This window comes from Pristis pectinata, chromosome 23 (genome assembly GCF_009764475.1).
Source record: "Pristis pectinata isolate sPriPec2 chromosome 23, sPriPec2.1.pri, whole genome shotgun sequence".
Classification (NCBI taxonomy): Eukaryota; Metazoa; Chordata; class Chondrichthyes; order Rhinopristiformes; family Pristidae; genus Pristis; species Pristis pectinata.
Window position 1 is genome coordinate 17,732,344 of NC_067427.1, and position 14,513 is coordinate 17,746,856.

Here is a 14,513-nt window from a genome sequence, read left to right on the forward strand (position 1 = left end):
CCTTATTCACCACATAAACCATCTTGAAGAAACCTTGGCAAAGGCTAAGTGGAACATTTACTGCTTTGAGACCTTTTTTTCCTTTTGTATTTTCAGGCTGTGGGCAATATTTGAAAGGATGCGATCATCATTGCCCATTCCTAATTGATTGCCCTGATGTTGGAGATGACAAATATCACCACTGCCTCACCATGATTATCTCCTATTAACATAATTGAAAAATGAACATCTATGAAAATTGGCTTCTGTGTTTCCCTCAATAGTACCGTTACACTCCTAGCTGTAAAGTACTTTTGGGTGTCTTAATGTCATGAAAAGATGCTATATGATGCAAGTCTTTTTTACTACTTGAGCTGAGATTGATTGATTGTACTTTATGAAATGGGAAGTACCAACCATACAGAAACTTGGCTGTCCCAATGTGGAATGTGCTATCCATTCCCTTCATTGTTACCTTAATGGTCAATGGGAAGGGAAGGATTCAATTTACTGGTCTTGAGTAAAATCTTTCATTGAGGTAGGTGGGATGAGAAGGAAAATTCTCTACTCTATAGCTGGTAGTCTATTCATGAATGCAGGTGGGTCAATCTAACCAGTAAGACAAAGGTAAACATCTAAAAGATGAGGTCTAAAATTATTGGTTTATTTCAGAGTTGTGCACTGATCAAACCCTTCCGCGCAGGTTTAAGGAGTGATCAAAGCAGTATATGTCCGGTTCCAGAAGTTAACACTCTCGTAGCCAAGCCGCTGCTTGACAGAGTTCATGTTGATGTCATTGTTAATTTCCAAATACTGGGTGTATGTTGATGTATAATGGATCCATGAAGTGGGAACTTGGGATTCACCCCTATTAGGATCACTGAAAGACAAAATGTATTTATATATGCTGGTTATATTCTCTTTGAGCAGCTTATAGTTATAACTTATATAAAAAAAACTGCAGTTGCTGGAAATCTGAAATAAAAATCGAACATCATGGAAACACTCAGCAGCTCAGGCAGCGTGCTTCAGCATGCTCTTGCCCTGCTGAACTTGCTTCTGCTCACCTTGATTTCCTTCCTGTTTACATCTGTGATACCTCTGATGCCCTTTGCCTCTTTGATAGGATCATAGGCCTAACCAATTCACCTGCCCAATGGACGTACAATCCCTCTACTCTGAGGGCCTCCATTCCTTCCTTGAATAGATGGTCAACTAGTTTACCTCCACCAACATAATCATTCACCTGGCTGAATAACTTTTCCTTCAATTCTACTCACTTTTTGCCAGTTCAAAGGCATAGCTAAGGGAATTTGTAGGGGCCCAAACTACAACTGTCTCCTTGTGGTATATCTTGAACAGTACAGGCAGTGCAGATTTCTCTGCAAGTCAGAAACGTCTATACCTACCCATATCATATCACTCTAGACATCCTTGCTATAATTTCATTTCATTGATTTTTTTCATCTTAATGTTATAATTAAACTAATGAAAATATATAGTGTATCCAGGCATTAATGAGTTCCATGAAACATTTTATCATTACTATCTAAATGCTTTAAAATATATGGGAGAATTTGCTTAAAGTCAGATCTTCACCATACAGCTTCACTTTGGTTCCCTACAAAACCAAACCCATTCCCTCCATCCTCATTTCCCTGTTGTCCTATATATTCTCTCTCTCATGTGCCCATCAAAACCCTTTTGACTTTTATCTACATTATAGAAGTAATTTATAATAGCCAATTAACCTACTAGCACATCTTTAAGATGTAGGAGGAAACCAGAGCACACTGACACATATGGTCACAGGGAGAATGTGCAAACAGCACCCAAGGTCAGGATCAAATCCAGCATGCTAACCACTATATCACTGTGCAGTCCAGCTGAACTTCATCTACTATAGTTTTGCCACTTACTCCACCTGTTTGTTTTCTAACAATGATCCTTTGATGGGCATTAACTACAGCATGATCTACACACAGATGTTTTTTTTAAAAAAAAAGTGTTTTTTGTTTTTGATATAATGGGTGCTGTGGACCATCCAAGTGAGAAAGTATCTTGGCTTGAAGCAGCTAGTGATGCACATCTTGCTGCAGATCAGTGGATAGGATTTTCACCTTAGGCCAGAAGATTATGGATTTAAATCCCACTCCAGAGACAGAATTACAAAAATCCAGGCCAATGTAACCAGTGCAAAATTGAGGAACCTGCTCCAGTAGAGATGCCATCTTCATTTGAGGTTCTAATCTAAGGTCCTGTCTGTCCTTTGGCATGGATGTAAAAGATCCCATACTTCTAGTTTAAAGAATAGAAGGACTCTGTCTAGAGTCCCAAGTTAAATCTTATTCCTTAACCAATATCACTAAAAATAGATGATCACACTTCTATTTGCAGGGTTTTGCTCTGCACAAATTGGCAGTGGTGTTTTCCTATATTACAGCAGTGACCACACTTCAATATTATTTCATTAGCTGTGAAATGCTTTGGCAAGTCCTGAATTGAAAAAGTACAGCAGAAATGTAAATCTATTCTTTTGTTTTCTCACCCTGTGTGGGCAAAGTTGGTCCAATAGGCAATAAAGTTTCTTGAGACATCTCTGTCCTTTGATCGGTACCCAAGCGGAGTGGCAAATGGTTTTCCAAAGACGTACTGGAGATCATCTGCATGATCAGCGCCCATCCATTTGGGATATATAGGAGCCCGGGAAGGGTAAGAAAACAGGTAGCTGAATGTTTGTGCTCCCCTGGGAGAGGAGTGAAAAAGAAATAATGCAATGAAATAACAGATAAAACACATTGAAATATCAGCTGTATGAAGCAGGCCATCTGACATAACTGATGCTGCATAATAGGTCTCTCCCCACATTTTATCTAACTCTGTCCTTCTATTCCTTCTTCCCTCTATATTTATCTCACTAATCTCTAGCTGAGCAGCAGCTATAGAGGCCTCAAGTTCTAACCACGTTCCTATTCTTTATATCAATTTTGTGTAGGGGTCCAACAACATCCAGACAATTCCCAGGGGAACAGAAGAAAATCAACAAAAATGACAATCTCTTCCTCCCCACTCTTATCCCACCTTAACCCCTCCCCATTTTCCCTTCTATATCGGTACCTTGCTCAGACCAGTACAGCCAGGAAGGAATTGAGCACAAAGGTAGCCTGGGCATTGAACAGAAACCCAGGCAAGAATCAAGAATAAAATGTTCTTTTGTTTCAGTTGAAAATACTGGTTTCAAACAGAAGAGTCCAAACCATATTTATAGTTATCCAGTGGATACATATCAATATATTTCATCCCCAGTGGCTGATTGGATAGCTGAATGAATCTTCCTCTCCCTCCTTTAATGGTACAGTCTATTAACTTCCACTTCTTTTCAATGCCTCTCTACTTAAGTTGCTACACAAGATGTACTCATAGATGGAGATTTACTTACTGAGCATGTTGATAATGAAGATCCAGTGCCAGTTGTGTGGGCACCAAGAAGAGGACATCTGTTTCCAGATTCACTATTGTCCTTTTAATAGTCTCTTGGCTTGGATTGGAAGGCCAGTTCTTGGTATATTCCTCATAAGTAATGTTGACGCCTTGTCCTTTTGTGTCAACAGTGAGCCCTCGAATGAGATTATACAGATCACTCCTGTGGATATTGTAGACACCAACAATCAAGGTTATTTTGTGGACAATTTTTTAAAAACTCTACAGTTAAATAATTTCAATGTTACAATGGTAACGAATCACAAGATAAGTTTTGTTTAAAAATAGGCCATTGTCTACCCTGTCCATTACAACTTCTATAGCCACCTGTCCAATCCCTGTCTTCTCTGGTGGTTACCAACACGCAACTAATATAACCTGCATAAGTGTATCGTAAATCTCAAATTTTAAAATTCTCATTCATTTATAAATCCTTCCATAGACTTTCCCCTTGCTTTCCTCAAGACCTTCTCCTGTCCTATGCCAAGTACTTAATATGTTGCTTTAAAACAGTACATTATTGGAAAATGCTTCATAGGAGTGATAGCAAATAATTTGGCACCAAGCCACATAAGGAGCTATTTGGGCAGATGATCATGGTTTGGACTGTATGCCTGAAAAGGAAAAATTACCAGGGCTATGGGGAAAGGTCCCGCACAATGGAACTAATTGCTCTTTCCACAAGTCAGTGCTGGCACGATGGACCTTTCTGCTTCTTTACCTCTTTCTCCTTCATGATGCACCTTGAAACCTACCTGTGATGAAGCCTCTGGTCACCTGTTCTAATGTCTTCTAATGTGGAACTGTATCAAAAAATATTTATTTTCATATTGCTCTTGTTAAGCACCTCAGGAAGATTCTAAACTTCTATTTATATGATACTATTGATGTATTATTCTATGAAAAAGCTGTCAGAAAATGATAGCACTCCACACCCTAGTTAAAGAAAGTGACAAGTGTACATCTGCTAAAACATCTGTCCTTTCTCCCCCTCCCAATACAGGCCAGGGACAACTTTTATTAGACCCATTTATTAGATGCAGTCCACATCATGGGATTGCTGGAACTATGTTTTACAATATAAATGAAGTAGCAACTGATGGGATGGGATGTGTACTTAAAGTCCCCCAGATCCGTACAACATTGAGTTCAGAATCTGGAGAGTTTCCAAACAAGAGCAAGTTTCTTCTTCACAAAGGGATTGGGGGTGGGGTGGGGGGGCGCAGGAAATGAGTTGCCCTCAACAAAGTCTTGTAGCCACTCAACCATCTGTCCAAGATAAGTTCCTCTCAAAGAATCATGCTTGATATGGGGATATTGGGAAGGGAAAGAAATATCTTCCTAAGAGGGAGTCTCACCCAAGACAACAAAAACCAATACAGTGAATAAAATAACCCATGTTCCATACGGATAGGTCTTTCCAGCCTTATTGATTGAAGGAACATCCAGGCCAGCAAAAATATGTCCATCCATATTGTTGATACCAGCGATGTAATCAATACCAGCAGCATTGTGGAAGAGCTTCTTTGGCTCATCAGGAATGAAGTCTCCATCGATGACAGGGACCCATACCATGTTGAATATAAGAGGATCTAAGTGATTTTTTAAAAAGAGCAGTAGTTGGTCAGTTATGCTGTTCCTCTTACATGCAAAAGGACACCATGATATCATTCCCTCATTAATAGGGAATTACCACCTAATATGCTCGTCATTTCTTTTTCTGACTACTTGCTTCAAGTGGTGGAATTTTGGATACTGGAGGAAATTTGACAATAACATATTGTCCTTCTTCTGCGGAGGGAGATCTCAAAGCACTTTATAGGGCAGTGTAATAAATAGCAAACATCGATTAAAAGAAAAGCATGAGTGGAAGAATGTGCAACTCCTCGCCACAGGCAAAGGGGAATGGATCTATTCATGAGAAAATTAGATCAAGGCATGAGAGTGAAAGCAACAGAGGATTGTGTTAATGGGATTGGGTGGTGACTGGCAGAAAGTTCATGTGGAGGATAAATACCAGCATGGACTACGAGGTGAATGGACTAAAGAAACCTTTTGAAGGCAAGTGGAGAGAATTTCCGGGGGGAGAAGTAATAATCAACTTAAAGAAGCAACTTCAGTCCCTGCCTACGCCCAGTTTAACTACCTTTTTAAATTATTTTCTTCACAGACTTTGTTGGGAAAGCAGCCAACATAATCAAAGACCGATCCACCCTGGACATTCTCTCTTCTCCATCGGACAGAAGTAAATTGGTTTATTTTTGTGCTTGCCATCCATACAGATCAATTCATCACATCAGTACATTGAGGTAGTACAAGGGAAAAACAATAACGGAATGCAGAATAAAGTGTCACAGCTACAGAGAAAGTGCAGTGCAGGGAGACAATAAGGTGCAAGGCCATGACAAGGTAGACTGTGAGGTCAAGAGGTCTGTTCGTCAGCGAGATAGAAGCTGTCCTTGAGCCTGGTAGTAGTGCTTTCTGGCTTTTGTATCTTCTGCCCGATGGGAGGGGGGATACAAAAGCTTGAAAACAAGCACCACCAAGTTCAAGGAAAACTTCTATTCCGCTGTTTAAAAAACTAATGAACAGACCTCTTGTATGATAAGATGGACTCTTGGCCTCACAGTCTAAGTTGTCATGTTTAAGACTCTTGAAAGGACTTCTTGTACAAAAAAGATGAACTCTTGATTTCATAATCTACCTCGTCATGGCCCTGGTACCTTATTGTCTACCTGCACTGCACTTTTTCTGCATGCTGTTATTGCTTTTCCCTTTGCACTACCTTAATGTACTTGTTTTGAAATGATCTGTATGGATGGCATGCAAAACAATATTTTTCACTGTATGTCAGTACATATGATAACAATAAACTAATTACCAAATAAATGCATTACGCTTTGAAAACCCCAAAATATAAATGCCATATTGCTTAAATATTTTCAGTCAAAATATGGTCAAAAACTACTTAAATGAGATAGGAATATTCATATTATGAGTCTTACTTTCCGATTTTATAAGTTTTAGAGGAATTGCCAAAGTGACAGACTTGGGATCCGTGACCTTCAGACAAGCCATCATGGCAGCAGAGTCATTCCTTCGACAGCCAACCTTGTCAGCAAGCTGAAAAATGCCAGATCACATCTTAGTATGTTCAGATACAGTTATGTTTCTCCCATTAGCACTTCCTCACTTTGCAAAACCAGTGTCCTCATCAAGTACACCCAAGAATTCTCCATTCAAACTCTGAGGATTTACCTTAGATTCTAAGATGACAATGCACTGCCCACTAATGTTTTGCTGCCCAGTTTTGTGTCACTTTCTTCAGACTGGCTCCTTACCAGATCTCGACTGTTACTGGAATCTCTTCCCCAGATGGGCATCAACAGGCTTGGGCTACATTTTGATGCACATTCTCACCTTATGAAGCCCAACATCTGTGAAGCATCGAGTTCCCCACACTCACCCCAGCCATACCCTGGAATGAGAATCGCTCAGTAGAAAATTATGGCCGTGTGCAATAATATTTCTCACAATATTAAATAAAGCAGATGTTTTGACACTGAACACTGGCTCAGCAAATCCAACTCAGCCCAGGTCAGTTTCTGGAAGATAATTTGTTGCAATGGCATTGATGTTTACTGACCTGCTGTGCCCAATGTAACGGGTTCCTCTGAATTGCCCAGGGACAAGTAGCAACCCCACTCTGTGAAATTGCTCTCTTTATCAATCCTTTATTGTATGGTGACAATGTCTGCGAAAAAATATGAAAGTCTATGTAAGTTTGACTAATAAAATACATTCGTTAGACTATTTCTATGGGGGTGGGGTGGGGGTGCGGTTTGGTGGAAATAGTTGTCACAATCTGGGTTTGGGATCTATTTCGAGCATCCCTAACTTTATACAGTAGCTTAGATGCAGAAGAGCACTCCAAGTACTACAGCCTTGAATAGTGCTACAGTATATGTGGCATTTTGTGTTTATGAAGTGCCAAATTACTTACAGTAGATAGGCCTCAAAATTATAGTGCAAGAAGACTAGCTAAACAGTTTTTCTATTGTCAGAATATGTGGCAAAAGAAGAGAATGTTCTTTTATCTAGAACACTTAAACAGAAAACAAACTGTTTTGGCACACCTTCAGAAAATTCCTGTAGATAAAATATATTGAAAGGAGGAAGATAGAATGGAGCAAAATCAACACTCATGTCAGGTCAACAGCTAACACGTAGGGAAGAGATCAAATGATCTCCCCTGCTAAAATAATCCTGGCTTTAGTTCTGATTCCCCGGGGTGCAGATCATTGCCTTGATTGGGTGCACAGGTCAATGTTTCATCCTGTGTGCAGAGGTCTTGGACTCACCTGATGCATACAGCTCATAACTCACTCTGGTGTTACATGTCATTGACTCTAGGTGTACAGGTCATTGCCTCAGACTTTCTCTGGGTGTTCAGGTCATTGTAAAAATTTTTTGTAAAAATTGGGTATAATTTATGTTTATGTTTTTCTTGTGAATGCTGCTTTATGATGCTATGTGCCTGTAATGCTGCTGCAAGTAAGTTTTTCATTGCACTTGTGCATGTGACAATAAACTCGACTTAGACTCAGACTCTAACTCTCTGGGTGTACAGGTCAGTGAGTCTGTGTGATACTTCTGACTATCATAGTTCCAGCCACCCTGCAGCTATTTATTTTGAACATAATCAATACCTCTGATTATGTAAAGCAGTCCACCAAACCGACACCTCTAAATATATAAAGCAGTCCACTAAACCTGGTCCTACCCTCTATTTTAATCAGGGACAATGATCAGGAATATCTCAAACCTGACTTGCATTATTTCCCGTCTGGCCCAGGTCACCAAGTTTAATTGGAGTGGAGCTGCTCCATCTCAGATGATCGAGCTCAGAAGGTGACTGAATCCCAGATCTGCTCTATCCACCACATCACCCATCACTGCCACTGTCGAATTACCTGGAGGGAGACACTAGCAGCTCCTGCAGACTCTCCAAAGATAGTGATTTTATTTGGGTCTCCACCAAATGCAGCAATATTTCTTTTTACCCAACTAATGGCCATGTGCTGGTCCCACAAACCTTGGTTACCTGTGCATAGCAATAGCAATGATAGACAAAAATGAAGAAAGAAAAATGCAAACATTTTAAAAATATTTAAGAATTCATTACTTGTGGGAATGGCAGGCAACAGTTTAAATTCTTCTCTCTCTGGGCCAGAGAGGTTGATTGCTAATGCATTAATGATAATTTAACTGGTTGTCCAAACACACACACACTATTCATTATAAAGTTTAGCTTACTGTGGTAGTGAGTTGAAAGACTAATTAATGTCCATCAAGTTCTTAAAAATAATGCAGATGTTGAGAACAAGACGGCATTTACAGCACACTGGATGCACGTTTTGTAGGGTCCCATGTACCATTACAGGTTAGGAAAGGACCTTTGTCTTATGGATGTTTAGTGTGAAGCCATTTGTACACTTCCATGAACAAGTCACAATGAGTTTGAGGTCTGTCAAGTGTCCACATACATAAGTGTCATCAGGGTACAGCAGCTCAATAACTGAGTTTACAACGACCTTAGCTTTGGGGTAGAGGCAGTGAAGGTTGACCAGTTTCCCATTTGTTTTATAGATTTGCTTCAGGGCAGAGTCTAACTTGAGTTCTTAGAAGTACTCCTTTCCATCTGAGATAGAGGATCAATCATGATCACATTGATTGGCGCAACAGGCTTGAAGGGGAAAATTGCTGACTCCAGCACTTAATTTCTATGTTTCCAGTGGGCACTGACAGGCTCTTTGTTCTCCAAGCTCTCCTTTGCACCTGATGGGCCTTTAAGGTTTTGTGTTGTAGATTATCTTGTGAAGCTACTAGCTATGCAGGAAATCCAACAACTTGCTGTTAACTACAATATTTGTGAAGAATCCATGAGTATTGTGGTTAACAGCTGGTTGCTGGATTTCCTGCACTCTTCCCAACTATCACCTATTCTTTAGATCAGAATTTTATGCACATCACACTTGAGGTGCCTGTAGTTTTTTTGTTTCCCTTTGATGCATGGTAGAGGTTCATATCCAAGAAGACCATACTTTTGTAGTTAATTACCTTCTGGTCATTCTTGCCCCACTCCCAGTGTTTACTGCTAAAGAAGCCAAGAGTCTCTTTACAGGTAACAAACAATATGCTGGAGGAACTCAGCAGGTCGAGCAGCATCTGTGGCAGCAAAGGGATTGTCGACGTTTTGTGTCGAAACCCTGCATCAGGACTGCGAGTGGAGAGGTGAGATGGGGAGTGGTGAGAAAGGATTCCAAGGTGATTGGTGGACCGAGGAGGGGTGTAAGGTGCCAGGCAGGTGGTACCAGGTAGGGGAGGTGAGTGGGGGTGGAGTTGGGAGACTGTGGCTGGTGAACGATACATGGAGGCAGACGGAGAGAGGAAAACGGGAAAAAAAGGATGAAGCAAAGTGGGTGGACGGGAGTGTGAAGAAAGGACACAGCTGCTCTTTTTCCCCTTTTCCTCTCTCTCTGTCTGCCTCCATCTATCATTCACCACTCACTGTCTTCTAACTCCACCCTCACTCACCTCCCCTACCTGGCACTACCCACCTGTCACCTTGCAATCCTCCTCAGTCCACCAGTCAGCTCAGAATCCTTTCTCACCACTCCCCATCTCCTCTCTATACCAGTCATCCGCCTCTCCACTAGCAGTCCTGATGCAGGGTTTCGACCCAAAACGTCGACAATCCCTTTCCTCCCACAGATGCTGCTCGACCCACTGAGGTCCTCCAGCAGATTGTTTGTTGCTCCAGTCTCCAGCATCTGCAGTCTCTTGTGTCTCTTTACGGGTATCTAAATATGGTGGCGTTCAGGATAGACTAAGAACTGTGGACACACTGTAGCTCCCGTTACTTGGGAATCATCTGGTTGCTTGTGAAAGGCTGAGGCATCTTGCAACCTTTTCTTGTATCAGTATTTTTGGTCTCATCGTTGTTTATGGGTCAGGCTGATGGAAATGACAGGACAAGGATGGTCAATTCAACTGTTACGGCAGTGCTGATGAGAATATCCTTGTGGTCTCCTGCTTGCATAATGACATAGTCTAACAGATGCCAAAGCCCAGTTAGGGGATTTTGTCACGAGGTTGCTGTTTCTCTAAAAAAAAGAGATTGTTGGTTTTAACAAGACTATTTTCCAAACACTTTTTCAGGAGAGCTCCAGTGGAATTAGCTTCCTCTTTTCCTTCCTTGCCAATCATACATTTCCAGAGATTTGCTTCCTTTCCAACTCTAGCATTTATCTTCCTTTGGGACTCAGACCAGGGTTGAGGAAGTTCTCCTTGACTTCACCTGTAGCTTCCAGGATGGGACTGTACATATTGATGACTGCAGCATACCTGTTCTCTGTTGGATGAGCTGCAACATCGCGAGATACTCAGCCATCGGGAGGGAAGTTGCTCATCCTTGACACTGGAACTCACCCAATGATGATGCATTCCAAAAGAAAGTGTACCCACCACCTTGTTACCTTGTTTGTTGAGCTGGCTATCTCCTGTCTGTTGCCTCTCATTCAAGGTGGTGATGTCAGCAAAGTGTAAAGTGGTTGGATGCCCAGGCAATGATAGCTGAGCAATATTCAGGTCTGCAGCTTTTGGGGTTGCCCATGAGGGCCCTGACTTTCTAATTAATTTCATATTGAGGAGTGGAATCTGCCTGTGGGTGCATTCTTTTATTGTGGGTTACCACTGCACACTGACTACTACACAGTCTTAAACAGAGGAAGAGCTTCATCCTGTGATAAGACAATTGGAGAGCAGGCTACACACAGACGCGCGCACGCACACACACACACACACGCGCGCGCGCGCAGATGCCATTTCCATTGATGGTAGAGGCTTCGGCCCCTCCTCTGAGAAGAATAATCTATCTCCTTTGACCAGTAAAAGGTGCATCGACAACCAACTACATGCCTGTAACACACCGGGAATCTGCACACTACCAGCATCAAGATCTCTCAAAGGAGACCTGCGACTAGGCAAGAAGCTATTCAGTCAACTCCAGGCAGCATTCAACAAACGACTGGAAATTTTACTTTAAGTTTCTAAGGCCGGATAGTGGGGTAGGGCAAAGATGGAGGGTCAGTGGAGGGGTAGGATCCAGGAGTGGGTGCATGCAATGGACTGGAGGACTAAAAGGTGAGCAGGAGGGAGGAGGTAACAGGTGTGAAAAGAAGGGGAGTTTGAAAGAAGAGAGAAAGAGGAGAGGATGCAAGAGGAAGGGTTGGACAGAGGCTGAGGTTTGGGACCTGGAGATGAAGGAATTCAGAGGTGGTGGAGACAGGGATCAGGAGAGGGTGTGTGAGGGAGGAGCAAGGAGCAGGTAGGAGGGCAACCTTGTATGTGTCTGTGGCCACCTGATCATATAGCATTACAACATTATGCTGCATTTATATAGCAAACTAAATATAGTAAAATGTCCTTAAGGCAGAATAATAGAAATCCAACCAGAGCAGGAGGAGTACAGAGATCTTAAATAATGTAGGCCTGGAGAAGGTTACATTGATAGTGAGAGGTGAGATCAAAGGAGATGTTTAAAAATGAGGATGAGAAACATGTAAATTATTGCACTGAGATCCAGTGACAGTCATGATGATGGTAAAAAGGTGTAAACACTAACCTGGTGCATTGGCATCACCTGTACTGAGAAACCCCAGTGGACCGACCCGATAGTTTAAGGTCACAACAATGACTTTGCCTCGGGTTGCAATCTCCAGTCCATCATACAGGTAGTTCTTCAGGAAGTTGGCTCCCTGCCCTGATCCTATCAAGAAACCTCCTCCAAAGATCCAAATCATAACGGGCAAATTGGTGGACACTGAGGAGGGCACATGCAAATAGTTTTTTCATTATGACTGATTAATCAGATTAAAATCTACATAGCAACAGATGTTATAAAATTGAAGGATGGAGCTTGTGGTTACAAAAGAGCTAATTGAATACACAGCGAAACCATTACAAAAACAGAAAATGCTGGAAATGCTCAACAGGTCAGGCAGCATCAGGTCTTTGATCTGAAATATTAACTGTTTCTCTTTCCACAGATGCTGATCGACCTGCTGGATATTCCCAGCATTTTCTGTTTTTGTTTCAGAAAAACATTTGCAATTCTTTAAATTTTCATTTACTACTGAAAAAATTGTTTTGGTTTTCGCTGTTATCAATGTCAAGCTTTCCCCAGTACAATATAGGTTAGAGAAGACTAAAATTCTCTTCACAGTGTCTCATCAAAATTCCCAGGCAGAGTATAGGTCAAGCTGTAATAAAGCTCCCTCCGTACTAAACCTTCAAACACTTCCAAGTACAGTTTGGATGTAAACTCAAATTAAATAGTATTTGTGTTGCAATAATTTCAGCATTAAGTTAATAAAAGTAATGTGCATTGGAGCTCAAGTGAAGAGAGGCAGACTAGCAACCCAATTCTGTAGTGATATAATTGTACCCATAAGATGCCACAAAATAAAGGTATTTTGTCAGACAGGGCACAGGAATACCTGCTGCAACTGATGAAACTGTGGGTGAATTGCAATTGGGTTAAAGTCATTGTATTGTGATGTATAGGAGAACCTGAACTCTAAGTACTGGGTCTGCTAAAGATCAGTGTCTCTCTTACTACAGGTGTAAAAAAAAACTTGACATCTCAACACCAACATCCCTAACAAACACAATACCATAGATATTTGGAAAAGACAAAGACCTCAAAGAAAATGATTGTGTTCATAAGATTGATGCAACTTTACAATCACTAAACTGAGAATGGTGATTGTGTACACTTTTAATCTGTGATTTTATTTTTTTTTTACCTTTTTTCCCATGTGGGACCCAAATATTCAGGTAAAGACAATCTTCACTCCCAAAAACAGAATCCTGTGTCAAAGTTGTTTGGAAACACCTGGGTTTGAATTTTTTAGCCTTCAATATATCTGGTAATGACACAAGCACCAGGAGTTAATAGAAGGAAAGAAAATGCACTGTGGTTTATAATGATCCTTTGAAAATATCAAACACCTTACAGGCAATTAGTTTTTAAGTGTAGACTCTGTGATAGTGTAGGGCAGGAGATCACTAGACAGTATTAATTCAACTAAATCAATTATAAATGCAGGAAAATTTTCAAACCCTACTTATTAGTGTTTAATTGGAGCAGATTTTTCTTTTATTAATGAATGTTTTCACACATTTTTCCCAAGACCATACAATTGATTAGAACATTTATTTAAATTTGAGCTTGTGACATAGCACAAACCTACATTTTTGAATTAATATCCATCAATAACATTTTTAAATGTAGATTCTGTTGTACAATTCAGTTGTCTTTTATGCAATCAAACTAAAATTAAGTATGTCTATTAAGAGTGCTCAAATTATAAATAGAGGAACACAATAAATAATAAATAGACTTTCATATTTATAAAACAAAATCATGGCTCTTGTAAATTTAGCAATAATGTACTAGTAGTAGCAGCTGGATTATGTGCTCAAGTTTGTGGAGTGGAATCTGATTTTGGAATTGATACTCAGGAGGCTAAAGAAACTTGGCATGTCCCCCTTGACACTCACCAACTTTTACTGAATCACCATAGAAAGCATCCTATCTGGATACATCATGGCTTGGTATGGCAATTGCTCTGCCTGGGACCCAAGAAACTGCAGAAAGTTGTGGACACAGCTCAGCACATCAGGGAAACCAGCCTCCCCTCCATTGACTATGTCTACACTGCTCACTGCCTTGGTGAAGCAGCCAGCATAATCAAAGACCCCAACCACCTGGGACATTCTCTCTTCTCCCCTCTCCCATCAGGCAGAAGATACAAAAGCCTGAAAGCACGTACCACCAGGCTCAAAAACAGCTTCCATCCCGCTGCTATAAGACTATTGAATGGTTCCCTAGTACGATAGGATGGACTCTTGACCTCACAATCTTCCTCGTTATGACCATGCATCTTATTGTCTACCTGCACTACACTTTTTCTGTAGCTGTGACACTT

At 40.9% G+C, this 14,513-nt stretch overlaps 1 protein-coding gene across 1 annotated transcript in view; it reads right to left on the reverse strand.

Moving 5' to 3' along the window:
• LOC127582295 (bile salt-activated lipase-like) overlaps nt 1-14,513 on the reverse strand; it is a 15,957-nt gene continuing 1,444 nt past the window's right edge. Inside the window, exons 3-11 of the mRNA XM_052037473.1 lie at nt 13,329-13,448; nt 12,146-12,343; nt 8,433-8,563; nt 7,106-7,213; nt 6,465-6,582; nt 4,868-5,051; nt 3,419-3,622; nt 2,528-2,725; nt 1-859 (exon numbers count right to left, since the gene is read on the reverse strand). Of these exons, the coding sequence (XP_051893433.1) occupies nt 685-859; nt 2,528-2,725; nt 3,419-3,622; nt 4,868-5,051; nt 6,465-6,582; nt 7,106-7,213; nt 8,433-8,563; nt 12,146-12,343; nt 13,329-13,448 (1,436 nt within the window). The 3' untranslated portion in view covers nt 1-684. The remainder of the gene's footprint in view (nt 860-2,527; nt 2,726-3,418; nt 3,623-4,867; nt 5,052-6,464; nt 6,583-7,105; nt 7,214-8,432; nt 8,564-12,145; nt 12,344-13,328; nt 13,449-14,513) is intronic.